The sequence below is a fragment of the Homarus americanus genome, unplaced genomic scaffold (genome assembly GCF_018991925.1).
Source record: "Homarus americanus isolate GMGI-L3 unplaced genomic scaffold, GMGI_Hamer_2.0 scaffold45698, whole genome shotgun sequence".
In the NCBI taxonomy this organism is placed as follows: domain Eukaryota; kingdom Metazoa; phylum Arthropoda; class Malacostraca; order Decapoda; family Nephropidae; genus Homarus; species Homarus americanus.
Window position 1 is genome coordinate 1594439 of NW_024735554.1, and position 16701 is coordinate 1611139.

General features: G+C 36.4%; 2 protein-coding genes across 2 annotated transcripts; both read right to left on the reverse strand.

The window, feature by feature from the left end:
* Positions 1–560: 560 nt before the first annotated feature.
* Positions 561–15559, reverse strand: LOC121871303 (uncharacterized serine-rich protein C215.13-like). Its single transcript, XM_042373522.1, has 7 exons — positions 15174–15559; positions 13451–13600; positions 13146–13258; positions 11708–11832; positions 6595–6769; positions 918–2991; positions 561–843 (listed from the first exon to the last, which is right to left on the reverse strand). Exons 5-7 carry the CDS (start codon positions 6665–6667, stop codon positions 561–563), a joined length of 2430 nt encoding a protein of 809 aa, XP_042229456.1. The 5' UTR covers positions 6668–6769; positions 11708–11832; positions 13146–13258; positions 13451–13600; positions 15174–15559.
* Positions 13504–16636, reverse strand: LOC121871304 (putative GPI-anchored protein pfl2). Its single transcript, XM_042373523.1, has 2 exons — positions 15174–16636; positions 13504–13600 (listed from the first exon to the last, which is right to left on the reverse strand). The coding sequence occupies exons 1-2, from the start codon at positions 16634–16636 to the stop codon at positions 13504–13506; spliced, it is 1560 nt and encodes a 519-aa protein (XP_042229457.1).
* Between the last annotated feature and the right edge of the window lie 65 nt (positions 16637–16701).

Genomic DNA, 16701 nt, shown 5'->3' on the forward strand with positions numbered 1-16701 from the left:
TCCACTTGTTGAGTTTCGAGTGTGTCCACTTAATGTTGATGGCTGAAGTGTTGAATTATTAGTGTGTCCACTTGTTGAGTTTCGAGTGTGTCCACTTAATGTTGATGGCTGAAGTGTTGAATTATGAGCATGTCCACTTGATGAGTTTCGAGCGTGTCCACTTAATGTTGATGGCTGAAGTGTTGAGTTTCGAGTGTGTCCACTTGTTAAGTTTCTAGTGTGTCCACTTGTTAAGTTTCTAGTGTGTCCACTTGATGTTGATGGCTGAAGTGTTGAGTTTTGAGCGTGTCCACTTGTTGAGTTTCGAGCATGTCCACTTAATGTTGATGGCTGAAGTGTTGAATTATGAGCGTGTCCACTTGATGAGTTTCGAGCGTGTCCATTTGATGTTGATGGCTGAAGTGTTGAGTTTCGAGTGTGTCCACTTGTTAAGTTTCTAGTGTGTCCACTTGATGTTGATGGCTGAAGTGTTGAGTTTTGAGCGTGTCCACTTGTTGAGTTTCGAGCATGTCCACTTAATGTTGATGGCTGAAGTGTTGAGTTTTGAGCGTGTCCACTTGTTAAGTTTCTAGTGTGTCCATTTGATGTTGATGGCTGAAGTGTTGAGTTTTGAGCGTGTCCACTTGATGTTGATGGCTGAAGTGTTGAGTTTTGAGCGTGTTGATGTTGATGGCTGAAGTGTTGAGTTTTGATGTGTTTCTAGTGTGTCCACTTGATGTTGATGGCTGAAGTGTTGAGTTTCTAGTGTGTCCACTTGATGTTGATGGCTGAAGTGTTGAGTTTCTAGTGTGTCCACTTGATGTTGATGGCTGAAGTGTTGAGTTTTGAGCGTGTCCACTTGATGTTGAAGTGTTGAGCTAGTGTGTCCACTTGATGTTGATGGCTGAAGTGTTGAGTTTCTAGTGTGTCCACTTGATGTTGATGGCTGAAGTGTTGAGTTTCTAGTGTGTCCACTTGATGTTGATGGCTGAAGTGTTAAGTTTCTAGTGTGTCCACTTGATGTTGATGGCTGAAGTGTTGAGTTTTGAGCATGTCCACTTGATGTTGATGGCTGAAGTGTTGAGTTTCTAGTGTGTCCACTTGATGTTGATGGCTGAAGTGTTGAGTTTCTAGTGTGTCCACTTGATGTTGATGGCTGAAGTGTTGAGTTTCTAGTGTGTCCACTTGATGTTGATGGCTGAAGTGTTGAGTTTCTAGTGTGTCCACTTGATGTTGATGGCTGAAGTGTTGAGTTTCTAGTGTGTCCACTTGATGTTGATGGCTGAAGTGTTGAGTTTCTAGTGTGTCCACTTGATGTTGATGGCTGAAGTGTTAAGTTTCTAGTGTGTCCACTTGATGTTGATGGCTGAAGTGTTGAGTTTTGAGCATGTCCACTTGATGTTGATGGCTGAAGTGTTGAGTTTCTAGTGTGTCCACTTGATACCGATTGATTTTGAGTTAGATCAATTATGTCTCTACTTGGTTCAGATGACTGTTGTGAAATGTTGTTTACTTCTTGCTGTTGAGTTAAACCAATTTTGTGTCTACTTGGTTCAGATGACTGTTGTGAAATGTTGTTTACTTCTTGCTGTTGAGTTAAATCAATTATGTCTCTACTTGGTTCAGATGACTGTTGTGAAATGTTGTTTACTTCTTGCTGTTGAGTTAAACCAGTTATGTGTCTACTTGGTTCAGATGACTGTTGTGAAATGTTGTTTACTTCTTGCTGTTGAGTTAGATCAATTTTGTGTCTACTTGGTTCAGGTGACTGTTGTGAAATGTTGTTTACTTCTTGCTGTTGAGTTAGATCAATTTTGTGTCTACTTGGTTCAGATGACTGTTGTGAAATGTTGTTTACTTCTTGCTGTAGTTTTGTCACTGCTTGTTTTGATCTTTCATAAATCTGTCCAGTTAATGTCATTGTCCTAGGTGCCATGGTCATCCTTGTTTTCCTAAATGCCCTTAGATCTGCATTTCTTATCTCCTCTATTCTAAATGACTTGAGGTCTACTTTCATTGACTCTGTTGATTCGGGATTTATTTCTCTATTCACAATACCAGCTTTACTTGTACGATTAGCCATCCTTGCTTGTGGTGTACTACAGCTTGGGTTAATGCTGCCTTCTCCACGATACAAAACTTGAGGTTCTTGTGCAGCTGTTTCAGTAACTTTAGGAACATACTGGGATTCTACAGACAATGTAACTTTTGAACCTGCTGAAGCATTTAAAGACACACTATTGCATACTTTGTTTGGTAAACTTTTATGTTTTGCTTCAAAATTTGTTTTAAATTTTTTACTAGGTGGAGCATACCCTGAACCTGTTACACTATTGGAAGAAACTTCTTTCCATAATTTGTTTAATGACCTTTCATTTCTTGTTTCAACTTTCTTCGCTGATTTTGCCTTTGTTGGATCATACCATAGTTGAAGAGGTTCTACTAAAGTTGGGAATAATTCTTCTGCCTCCTTTCCACTTTGAACTTTTGATATTACAGGAATATTTATATCATGTTCACCCAATAAATCTATCTTATTTACCAAAATATCTTCACTTAAAGCAAAATATTCCTCTTCGTTGTTATGAACTGGAGAAGTAAACAAGGGTTCATATTTTATATCAATTGGCGAATTGAATACTTCTTTCTTACTTCCAAACATGTTGCTTGTAACAGAGTTATGTTTTAGTGGGCTAACTATTTCCACTTTAACTTTTACCTCATCTAAGTCATGTTCAGGTATAGTACTTATTTCTTTAAGTCTATCATACATGTCATCACAATGAATGTTTTTGTTCTCCTCAACATTTCTCAAATCATCATCTTCAGGGTGTTCTAATATGTTCTCCCTTTTGGTCTTGGTAGTCAGCTCTGAGAATTGTGATTTTTCTTCAGAAAGTTTATTTTTATCTTTAAACCAGTTTTCACAATCCTCTGGTTTGCATTGAATAAGTGGTATCCAGTCTTCATATCCTGTTGTTTCTCCAATCTCCATGGCAACTTCAAATTCATCTGTAAGAAAACTTCATGAGAGAACTTTAAAGAGGATGGATCTGTAATGTGACAGGAGAATAATACACTTAAGCACAATGATGGCAACAATGGTTCATAAAAATATAAAAGTTTTTCATGTTCCTACTGGAGTGGGGCATACTTGGATAGTGTAACTCAATTCATCTGTCCCAAAAAGTATAACATACTCACAAGCAGTCCTACATCATCAGTCATATTTACTTACAGCCAGGAAGATTATCTAAACACCATGTATTCATGTGCAATAACTTTAGTCACAAATGAAGGTCAACGTTAAAAACTTCTTCCAAAGCATGGCACTTATATCAATACAAATATTTTGACAAAGATTCACAAGGATATGAGCTACCACTTGGCAAAATGCTGAATACTAATTGCTAGCCCACACAGGCATGGAAAATGGCTGTAAAACAGTGATGATGATAAAACCTCGGTGTTAAGATCACTGGAAATTATGGGTCAACTTTTGTACTGAATCAATGTACAGTAGTTTGATGTGATTTCACATGAATATGCACCATGACCACAAGAAGTACAGAAGTTCAAAACATTGTTCAGATAACCTGTACTGTATCAATGTAAATACTTTGATAAAACTCAAATGAGTACAGTATGTACAGTTTCACCATCATCACAAGGTAAAATGTGAAATTAAAGTCTCAGTGACAGTTCAAGGTTCCAAGGTCAAAGCCTAGTCTGGGTATTGTCACTAGAAATGTAATGGTGGGTCCCACAGACATCACTGCCGATTTAGGTCAGTGTGGATAAAGTACCATATATACAGTAATACCCCAATTTACGCAGTCAATTGAACCCGCAGAGGTCCGCGTAAAACGAGAAACGCATAAATGGAATAACAAAACATATGGGATTAATTGAAATAGAGACTGGGTCGACTCTCAAACTCCACTTTTTCCGACACAATACCTATGTTGTAGTAAAAATAACAGCTTAATTTTATGATGGTATGCACACACAATATTTAAGAGAAATACAGTAGCCAGGTTAATGTCCATTCAAATAATGGACTCAGCTCCCTCCCCCATCTTCCCAAGCTCGCTGGCTCCTCCCTCTGAGAAATGTTTGGGTGAAAACAATAGATTTTAAGGTATAGTAATAAATAATACCTCAAACTAAAGTTAGGATAATATAATTGACATGGCTGGATTCCTTGCAAGACCAGGAATATTTTGACTATACAGTACATGTCATATATTTTGCACAAAACATAACATATTTGCTCTGAGTAAACAAAATTCTTACATTAGATCTAAAATTTGTATGTCTAATGCAAAATCTATGATGTTTATATTCAAAATGATCATCATATTATAAGAATTCCAGCAATGTAAATTATATTCTGGCCGGGTAATTTGTAAGAATTTTATGAGCTAAAAAAATATCCTCAGTAAATAATAAAAATATACTTCACCCAGACACTATCTGCCAATCAAAATACCCCACCTCCAGCTGCCCCCCCTCTTCCCACACTTGCTGGGTCGGTCCCTCCCTCCCTCCCCCACCTTCCCTTCCTACCAGAGAAATGTTTGGGTTAAAACAGTATAATTACATTTTAGTAATAAATAATACCTCAGACTAAAGTTAGGATAATATAATTGACATTGCTGGATTCCTTGCAAGACCAGGAATATTTTGAATATACACGTCATATATTTTGCACAAAAGATAACATATTTGATCTGAGTAAAAAAAATTCTTACATTAGATCTAAAATTTGTATGTCTAATGCAAAATCTATGATGTTTATATTCAAAATGATCATCATATTGTAAGAATTCCAGCAATGTAAATTATATTCTGGCCGGGTAATTTGTATGAATTTTATGAGCTAAATAAAAAAATTATACTTCACCCGCGTATATTAGTAGATGCACCGAGTGAAGTGGGAATTCCGCGTAAAGTGGGAATTCCAGTTCTGGCAGGGTACCGCGTCAATGAGAACTGCGTAAAGCAGGGTATTACTGTACATATATTTTCTGGAGAATTCCGGCTTTGGGAAAAATTTTCTATGAAAATATCAATTCTGACTATTGGAAAGTTCCGATCAAGAAGGATTCCAGGTAACGGAGATATTACTGTATATAGACACTCCCTGGTATACGGAAAGGTTCCACTCCTAGACCCTATCTGTAAGACGAATTTTCTGTAAACCGAAAATGACCCTTCCATTAGGTAAATATGTACTGTACCCTATACTGAATCACAGGTGGCGTGTCACAAGGGGATGTGCTCAGCCACATTATGCATAATCCTCCGCAAAGATTGTTACGCCGTGCTAGTTACCTTCCATAAAAAAAGAAACTCCTGCACAACCCGGAAATTATTATAATGGTACTTACGGGAGGCATGTGTATCCTCGAATTTCTGTAAACCGAGTTTTCTGTAACAGCAACAGTATTGCCAGATGGAGAGAGGACAAAGTTTGTGGCTGTCAATAGGCATATCCAGCAAATATGATTACACCAATCTATTTAGTAAGCAAACCTTATCCTTTTCATAAAAAATTTATAACATAACTTTACCCATTTTTCCCTGTCAGAGTAAACAGTCTACAGAAAAAGCTCCATCATCTATGGATTAATATAATTGTCAGAAAACCCAAGTAACAGTTAATTTTAAACCATGTATTAATTTTTTCTTTGTAAAAAAAATTTGATTAATAACCTTTCTTTTATGTTAGATAAATCTTATCAACCCCCCATGAATAGGGGAAGGGCAGAGTGAGGAGAGGCAGCACAGGAGAAAGCTCAGTAGTGCAGTTTGAGAAAAAATCTGTCTCATCTGTTGATACATAGAACCTTTTGTCAGTTTCTAGAAAATGACTTTTCCCCATCTTGTTTTAACCTTTAAGGACTGAAATCCCAGGTACCTCCAGATCCTGATGAGGAAATATCCACTGTTTCTCCTGCTGGGTAAAATTATGATAAAGTACTCAGAGAACTAGAGTTGTGCAGGTCTGGTTGGTTTTAATTTAGTATTGCACACATGGCCTTGACCTTTGACCTCCCCAAATTAAATAAGTGTAGAAGTTGTATGTGGTTCAGGCATTTATGCTAAAATTTAGTTCAAAATCTGAACTCCTGCTCATGAAACATAAGTGCACTGCACACAAAATTGGGATGGAAACATGCGTGAAAGGGTAAACCAATATGGTGTACTTGTTTTGCACAGGGCATATTAATATGAACCACAATGGAAGTCATATTAAATGTATACACATGCATATCAAAGGCTTTTTAATATGTTTTGAACACATGACACAAGTGGATCATCACCATTTTACCGCTATTTTCCATGCTTGTGTGGGTTAGCCACGATAACCTGATGGCATGGTGTCCAGGTTACCATGAGGCAAATTTGAAGGAAATGTTTTGGCTGGATGTCCTTCCAATCACCAACCCACTTTTATAGAGTGGGAAATGAGCATAACATTTAAGACTTCATCATGCCACTTAGCTGGCAGAGCATAATTGCTACTAACTGAAGTAATCAAAGATTACCCACCTACCCTAGCATGACACAAATGGATGAGAAGATATATTAAGTGTATCGAGTCATTACCAGTTTGATCATTGGCATTTCCTTCATGTGAGATGTTCTGGTGATGTTCACACTGCACATTAGTTGGCTTCATAGTTGCAGAAGAGCCTGAATGCTTGTTTTCCTTTTCTCTACTTTTTGAAGTTGTGTTTGCCTCTATAATGAGAGGAGTCGTCTTTACATCTTGTAACTGCTTCTGTTGATTATTTTAAAATAGTCATTAACACACATTTTAAATTTTTTAAAGACAAAACTATTTTGGTTACAAATTTTCATACTGAGATACATAAAATGATTGTACAGTATTTCAAAGAAGAATTCATAAAAATTATGAAATTATAAATTAAATATCTTATTAGAAAATTATTGAAAACTAATAATATTCCAGAAATAGAAAATAAAACCCCAATTCTGTACTGCATTTCTATTTCTGCAAAAGATTAAAATTTAAACTGATCTGCCTCTGTACCTTCGATCAAACTTCGATTTACTTCGGTAATTTTTATCACACTGTACCTTTAATCAAGCTTCTGGCTCTTTACATCTGATTAAGTTTTATATCAATGATCAAACTCTTCCCATTTAACATACACCATTCTATAGTCACTAATTATTATCAGTGTACAGTACTGTTAGCACACATCACTGCAACACTCATCTACATGTTCTCCCAAGTGGCTTTACAGATCTGTGTACCTCTCCCTTAAGGCATTAATTTATCTATCTTAACCATTTGAGTGCATAAAAATTATGGGAAGTTTCCCAAAAGTGTCATTTAACGAGAACACTAAATATGCTTCTAAAGTTAGTTTTTACTTTATTAACCCAATGTTGGGTTTATGAGTGAAAAGTTAGCATTAACAATGATATACAGTACAGGGGTTCTCATTACACATTGGGGATGTGTTCCAGAGTAAAGTGATTACTAAAGTTAGGATAATATAATTGACATTGCTGGATTCCTTGTAAGACCAGGAATATTTTGAATATAAATGTCATATATTTTGCACAAAAGATAACATATTTACTCAGAAAACATTTTATCTAAAATTTGTATGTCTAATGCAAAATATATGATGTTTATATTCAAAATGATCATCAAATTATAAGAATTCCAGCAATGTAAATTATATTCTGACCGGGTAATTTGTATGAATTTTATGAGCTAAAACAAATATCTTCAGTTAATAAAAAAAAAATATATTCTTCACAGGGTAACAGATGGTCGGTCGGTCCCTCCCTTCCCCCCACCCCCCACCAACCGTCCCAAGGAGATGTGTGGGATAACCAGAATATTTAACTTTTTTGTAATAAATAATACCTCAAACTAAAGTTAGGATAATATAATTGACATTGCTGGATTCCTTGTAAGACCAGGAATATTTTGAATATAAATGTCATATATTTTTCACAAAAGATAACATAGTTACTCAGAGAAAACATTTTATCTAAAATTTGTATGTCTAATGCAAAATATATGATGTTTATATTCAAAATGATCATCAAATTATAAGAATTCCAGCAATGTAAATTATATTCTGGCCGGGTAATTTGTATGAATTTTATGAGCTAAAACAGGCAGTCAGGCAGGGTGGCGGGTGGGGGGGTGGGGCAAATCTAAAAATAGCGTCTGGAGCCGGACACTCACCGTGTATATGTGGAAAAAATCCGTGTTAAGTGAAAGTTCAGCTCTGGCGAGGCACCGCGTATATGAAAAAACGCGTTAAGTGAAACCGCGTTAGGCGGGGTAATACTGTATATTTAAATTTTTAGTAATAAATAATACCACAGCCTAAAGTTAGGATAATATAATTGACATTTCTGGATTCCTTGCAGGTCAGAGAATATTTTGAATGTAAAATTCATATATTTAGCACAAAAGATAAAATATTTGCTTTGTGTAAACCAAATTATTACATTAGATCTAAAATTTGTATGTCTAATGTAAAATCCATGATGTTTATATTCAAAATGATCATCATATTGTAAGAATTCCAGCAATGTAAATTATATTCTGGCCAGGTAATTTGTATGAATTTTATGGGGTAAAACAAATATCTTCACTAAATAATAAAAATATACTTCACCCAGACACTATCTGTCAATCAAAATACCCCACCTCCAGCTCCCCCCCCTCTTCCCACGATCGCTGGGTCCCTCCCTCCCTCCCTACCCCCCACCTTCCCTCCCTACCAGAGAAATGTTTGGGAGAAAACAGTATACAGTCATGCGCTGGTTAACGTCCAACCGAAGGCCTCGATCACATATTCGTCGTACCCACCCCCACCCAAAAAAAATTCCGTGACGCTTGCTGAACCATCACTCCACGACCCCCTGACGGAGACATGATGTTCCTCCCCACACTGGTCAGACATTATGTTAAAGGAATATGCTTCCTTCCTTAGGCTTTTTTTTAAGCATTTGCCTCCAGGTGTAATGTTAACCTACATCTAATGAGGATAAAATCTTTCACCTACAAATTGACAATAACACATTTGCTGTAATCAGATATATCTAGTTGCCTCAATAATTGCAACCCCAGTTGCAATTGGGGTTGCAATTTCAAATTCTGTGGCATTACTAAGGAATATCGAAGTCTCTGGTGCACTCTAAGATTAAGAGAGAAAACGGAGGACTCAGGCGTCCTGATGTTAGAGAAAACGGACTTGTATGATGGGGGACAAAATAAATAAAGCATAGCTACATGTTTTGTGGACTACAGTATTAAGCGTACCCTTTTCATCACTTTGTAATAAACCTAGCCATGCCTATGTGTGTTTATGATATTTACCATAACATTATATATATATATTTAGTGGGTATAAATGGTCGTAAAATGGGAAACTTAGAGTTGGGTCTTGGGTGCCTGGAAGCAATTAGAATAAATCCCATAGGTTGTGTACTTTCGTTATCGGCGGGGTCCCAATTAGGCGCGATAACCAAGGGATGACTGTACTGTACTGTATATACTTGTGACACTGGCCAGTTGCTTCTGGTGTTATGGTACAGGGGTACCAAGTGACAGCACTAGGATCCCGCTTCCTCCATCAAGGAATAAACAATTAAAATTTAAATTGAAAAAAAAAACATTCAAATAAATTACTATCTTACAAGAATCCCTCCAATGTAAGTTATATTCACCCAGGTCGTTTGGGTGGAAAATTATGAGAAGAGCTTAGTCACTCTTAAGCAATGATAAATAAACACGCAGGCAGGCCTTCAGCGCCAACTGTCAAATCTTATCTCAAATAAATAAACAAACACACTGTCACCTCAATTCCTCCCAAATTCCCTTCTTCCCACACTCAGTCGGTTACCTCCCTCCTTGTGTCTCTAAGTATCAAAGATTTGTGATTTCTTTATGTTTATTTTATATAATATCTCAGACTAAAGTTAGGATAATATAATTTGCATTTCATGGAAATCCTGCGCTTATTGTGAGATTAATTTAAATATAAACGCCATATATTTTTGCTCAAGATATGTCGCAGCCATTAGTGTACAATACTGAAGTACATTTTATAAAGTTTTTCAAACTGTATTTGCAGATTTACATAAATTTCTTCATTTATTTTCTATCCATTTACATGCACACACCATACTAAAAGAAATCTTAAAAGAAATAAATGACCTTAGTGCAAAGCTGAGTGTACATGCACTAATTTGGTACGTACTAAAATTGTTATGTCTAGTGCTAATTACAACATGTTTATATTCAAATAAATCAATATCTTACAAGAATCCCAGCAATGTTAATTATATTCTCCTATCATATCACTGGCATTTAAACTGAGAGAAGCTTAGTAGACTGTTAAATAAACACACAGAGACCTTCGCCTCAAACTGTCAAACATATCACCAACCCTCCCCAAACCCCACCTCACTGGTTTACTGGCTTGCCCCTGTCCCTCTCCCCAGCCAGAGTTTTAGGCTTACAGTTTTTACCTTATATGATAACCTGTACTCTAAAAGTTAGGAGATTATAAATTGCATTGCCAAACCTCTGCAAGACAAAAGCCACAATAATTTGGAATATAAACGCCATATATTTCGTTTCATGAGATAAAAATTGTTGTACATTAGTGTACAGTACTGTAGTACATTTAAAGCTAACCGTATCTTTTGGGTAGATTTACAGAGATTTCCTTCATTTATTTTCATCCATTTACATGCACACACCATACTAAAAGAAATGTAACAGAAATAAATGACCTTTAGTGCAAAGCTGGAGCACATGTACTTATTTGATTATGGTACTAAAATTGTTTTACTCCAAGTTAATTATATTCCAGGTCATTTCCACTGGGTTTTTATAAGAGAGAAGCTAGTCACCTAAGAACTGATAAATACATGCTAGACTAGGCTCGTGCCAACCGTCAAACGACTTACTCTCCCCTCACGCCGCCGCCTCCCACCCCTCTCTCTCCCCATCTGCTACATGGAATCCTTCAGGTAAAACAGTGAATAATTTTAAATATAAACTTAAGTGTATTTTGGCACAAGAGAGCAAAAATAATCACCTATATCACATTACAGTAGTGATTTAAGAGTGTGCGTATAAGGTATCGCGATATATATTCCAACATGCATGTAAGTTATAAATACAAAGTTTATGTGATGATCGATGTTCGGTTAACGCCACGTTTCCAATAACGTATCTAGAACGTTAACCGGTGCATGACTGTAGTTGTGTAGTGTTTATCAATAGTTAAGTAGAGTTTTTCCTGTTTGTGAGCCAATTTTGTGTTTTAAAGTATGATATTTGGTTATTCTTGTCTGGGGATCCCAACCCATTTTTTCCCATGTGTTGTTTTATTTGAGATACAAAAATTCACCCAACGAATGTTTGTTTGTTTGTTTTTTAACACATTCATATCTCGGGCAGAATTTTAAATAACGATGAAATCTCTATTTAACGGACTACAGGAGGAGAGAATTTGGTCATATCAAGAGTCTGTTCGATGTAAAACCTCCATCTAATAAACTATATACGTATGAAAGTTGGTCATACTGTATCGAGGGTCCATGAATGTGAAAACCCCATCTAACTGACTGTATAAAGATAAGTGTGTTATATGGAGGTTTCACTGCATGCAACTTTTGAATACTGTACAGTACATTAATAAACACTCACTGGTTTGTGGAATCTAAAGCTGAATTGAGCATTCCGAAATATTTCAAATGGTTCGCCGAATCCCAGGAGACGTCTGTAGAATGTGAAGTTCTCCAAGGTCAGGTGTCTCACATTGTTATCTATCACTGTGTAAAGACAAAATGAGGGTGGCAGAATATATTCGGTGTTTTTTACTAAATACAGGAGTTCCCCGGGTCACATGCGTTTGACTTACGAACGTCCACGTCTGAATGAGGTCCCGATAAAGTACGGGTATATTATTTTAAGAATACAAAGTAAGTACAAGCGTTCATAGTAATGTATGAGAACTAGTTTGTGGGCAGGCAGAGCGGTAGGTGAGGAGTGGACAATTACTCTTGTGGTAGCCTTACGCTCATCTCAGTAACGTGTGTGACCAAGTGCAGTGTTGTTTTTTGCTTATTAACTACTATACTTTTCTGCCCTCATCATGGCTCCTAAACATAAATCTGATGTAAGTGATAGTTGTGCATCCAAGAAAAAGGAAAACAATTACAATGGATGTAAAAATTTGTCATTAAATGCTCTGTAAAAAGTGAAACACTGTCAGTCATTGGTAGAGCATTGGGCTTCAGTCGGCCAATAATTGGTACAATTTTAAGACAAAAAAAAAATTCTTGAACATGTAAAAATATCTACAACAATGCAGTCAACTGTGATAACCCCAAAAAGATGTGGATTGATAATTGAAATAGAAGGCGTGTTAGTGATATGGGTGGAAGAGCACAATGAACAGCTTATGCCTGTAAGCCGAGCCTTGTTCAGGAAAATGAGAGAAGCCAACCCCAGGTTACAATGTAGGTGTTAAAATTTAAATTTACAGTATTTTTGTTACCAGATTTTTTTTAAATTTTAATTTACTGTATTTTGTCATTCTATTTCTTCTTTTCTCTTAAATTAAGTGATTTTAGATGTATATAAAGATGTAGGCTATGATAAGTGGGATTTTAAACATTGCTAAGTACAGTATGCACATAAGGCATGTGGTTCGACTTACTTAACGTCTGTAGGAATGGAACTCGTACATAACCCGGGGACTGCCTGTATTTAGTTATACGTCCCAAGGAGAGACTACTGTATCATTAGGTTGGAAATCAAGTTTTACAAATGTAAATCATTCCACACGTGACCATTTATATCAACTCTTGGTGATGAACTGAATATAAAAAGTGTATCATCAGACAAATAAAAATTGTATTCCAGGACTAAATAAGCCAACCCCAGAACTAAGTGATATATTATGTGGTTCATATGAGTACACTACTCACAACATATACAGGCTACTACAAAATCTTTCATTGGCCATTGGCTTTCTGAATTAAAAGTAAGCAAAACATAAAAACAAAACATTTATTTTCACCTATTAGTTCAGCTTAGAATACCATTGAAAATCATATTAGAGTCAATTGGTGATACTTACAATATTTGCCAACTTCCACAGAAGACCGAAGCTTCCGACCTCTGGGTGGATGATAGTATACATCAAACACTTGTTGTTTTGTAGTGCTGCGTTTCACTAATATCGTACCCAATCTGTAAAACAGATTTGTAAAGTTGACTCTGCACTGAAATCACATTGAAATTATTACAAACTCTAGTTGAAACACTGTAGTTAAATATATCTCCAATAACAGACTTGCAATAAGTAATCATAGTGTGTTATCTAAAATTAGGTAATATGAAAAAAATATCCTTCACTGCTATGAGAACTGGAGTTGTATTCACCAAGTTGAAGAGGAGCAAAATACTTGTCTCGAGTTTCAGCATCCAACACTGGCCTAGGAAATGGTACCCTTTTCCTGGGCCTTCTGGTTACTTTCTTCTTTGTTTGATGACTGACACAGATACTCAATTTTTTCTCCTTTGGCAAAATAACTGTAAATAAATAAATTAATAAATAAATACATGAAAAATAAAGCATTAACTCTCACATGCTGCATGAATTTCCCCCCTTGCCCTCCAAAAAATGCACCCCATAAAGCAAGAGATACATTTACCGTATATGAACAATAAACAAAGTACAGTAGAATCCCAGTTATCCGGCACCTACAAGGATTGAAAAGTGCTGGATAAAAGTGATTTTCTGGTTAGCTGAACCTCATTCTTAGGATCCCCCAATAAATTCCACAAAGCACAGTGCTACAGGCTGATCCCCGTAAATGTGTCTCGGAAAAACAGACTTCTTTAACACTAATTCCACTCGATATACTGTAACTCTATATAACATAAAACCATAAAATAAGAAAAATGAAGAGTTTGGGTGTGTATGCATGGGAAGCAAATGTGTGTGGAATTGGTGAACTATAACTGCATGGCCGAGCTCCTTCCCTGATGTAACTTAATGACGTACACACAGCGCAGTGTGGCGGCCACACATCTGAGTCAGCTGGTTGACTGCCTGGCTGAACTGTATTACGTCGCCCAGATGACGGTTTGAGTGTGGAAGGAGCTTTTTTAAAAGATAAAATATGTGCTATTATATTTTATGATATGCTATGTATTAATTTTATTGTTTTTCATACCAATAAATATGGCAGCTCAACCCCATTGTGAATTGAATTCAAATTTATGATTATAGTTGATTTTTGAGGAAGTTTTATTATTTTATTTTTGTGTCACTTGGTTGTTCCTGCCAGTTACAATACTCGAGGGAAGTGTGTAATAATACCAACAGTAAACATAATGAGGAACATTACTAAATCCATACTGAGACATATTCTGGTATGACTTTAAGCACATTTTAAAACCTAATTTCTCAATATCCAAAATGAGTAATGTCTTATATAGCAACTTACCTGAGGTTTAAATTTATGTAGCAAACAATGACATTATAAATGACAAATTAAACACCTACAGTAGTTTTACAGACAACTGTGAAGGTGGTGTCTTCTTCACCTCACACCCATCTCAACTACATACTCAGTGATCCATATATTGAGTAAGATTATAGTTGTGTGAAAAAGCAAAAGTTAAAACAATATCTCTTATCTGTAATTATGATGGTGCAGTATACATATAATGTAAATTACTAGAGTGAATATTATTGTAGATAATTAATATATGAATCTTAAGTGATGAAATACAAGGCAACTCATTATGTAGTAAATTTATTACCAAACTCCATCACTTGAAAAGCTAATGTTCAACTTGGTCCTCGGTCTCATGTACTCTTGGCATGATTTTAGGTCCAAATTTATGTTCATTATGAAAACTGATACCACTGATCTCAATGCATTATGTTCTAATCTACAAATCATCCTTGGATGACAAATATTAAGACATTACCATAACTATTATTTTCATTACTTTTCCAGTATTTTCTTATGACCCAGGGAGCCTTAACAAACTCACATTTAAATAATCCAATGCTGTATGACTTGTTACAAAAAACCTTACACAGTGTCACAAAGAGAAAATAACATATGTCATGCTTTATGCAGCCACTAACCTTTGGGATTCAACAACTTTATTTGCTGGATGAGGGAACGTGTGACCACTTTTAGATGTATCATCAACCATTGTTTGTTGTAATGAAGTGACATTCTGGAAGTTCACCAAGTTACAATGCTTCTGAACAGTATTCACTGTAGACAAAGTTGCTCCACTACTTAGTCGCATTATGTGAGCAGTATTCACTGTAGACAAAGTTGCTTCACTACTTGGTGGCATTATGTGAGCAGTATTCACTGTAGACAAAGTTGCTTTATGAGCAGTATTCACTGTAGACAAAGCTGTTCTGTGAGCAGTATTCACTGTAGGCAAAGTTGCTCTGTGAGCAGTATTCACTGTAGACAAAGCAGTTTTATGAGCAGTATTCACTGTAGACAAAGTTGCTTCACTACTTGGTGGCATTATGTGAGCAGTATTCACTGTGAACAAAGTTGCTTTATGAGCAGTATTCACTGTAGGCAAAGTTGCTCTGTGAGCAGTATTCACTGTAGACAAAGTTGCTTCACTACTTGGTGGCATTATGTGAGCAGTATTCACTGTAGACAAAGTTGCTTTATGAGCAGTATTCACTGTAGACAAAGTTGCTTTATGAGCAGTATTCACTGAAGACAAAGTTGCTCCACTACTTGCTGGTGTTGTGTGAGTAGTATTCACTGTAGACAAAGTTGCTTTGTGAGCAGTATTCACTGTAGGCAAAGCTGCTCTGTGAGCAGTATTCACTGTAGACAAAGTTGCCTTGTGAGCAGTTTTCACTTTAGACAAAGCTGCTCTCAAAGCTGCTCTGTGAGCAGTATTCATTGTATACACAGTTACTCTGTGGTGAGCAGTATTCACTGTGGACAAAGTTGCTTTATGAGCAGTATTCACTGTACACAAAGTTGCTTTATGAGCAGTATTCACTGTAGACAAAGTTGCTTTATGAGCAGTATTCACTGTAGGCAAAGTTGCTCTGTGAGCAGTATTCACTGTAGACAAAGTTGCTTTATGAGCAGTATTCACTGTAGACAAAGTTGCTTCACTACTTGGTGTTGTGTGAGTAGTATTCACTGTCGAAAAAGTTGCCTTGTGAGCAGTTTTCACTTTAGACAAAGCTGCTCTGTGAGCAGTATTCATTGTATTCACAGTTGCTCTGTGAGCAGTATTCACTGTGGACAAAGTTGCTTTATGAGCAGTATTCACTGTAGACAAAGTTGCTTTATGAGCAGTATTCACTGTAGGCAAAGTTGCTCTGTGAGCAGTATTCACTGTAGACAAAGTTGCTCCACGACTTGGTGGTATTGTATGAGTAGTATTCACTGTAGACAAAGCTGCTCTGTGGGCAGTATTCATTGTAGACACAGTTGCTCTGTGAGCAGTATTCACTGTAGGCACAGTTGCTCTGTGAGCAGTATTCACTATAGGCAAAGTTGTTCTGTGAGCAGTATTCACTGTAGACAAAGTTGCTCCACTACTTGGTGGCATTGTGTGAGCAGTATTCACTGTTGACAAAGTTTTTCCACTATATAATGGTGATGTTGATGTTATAC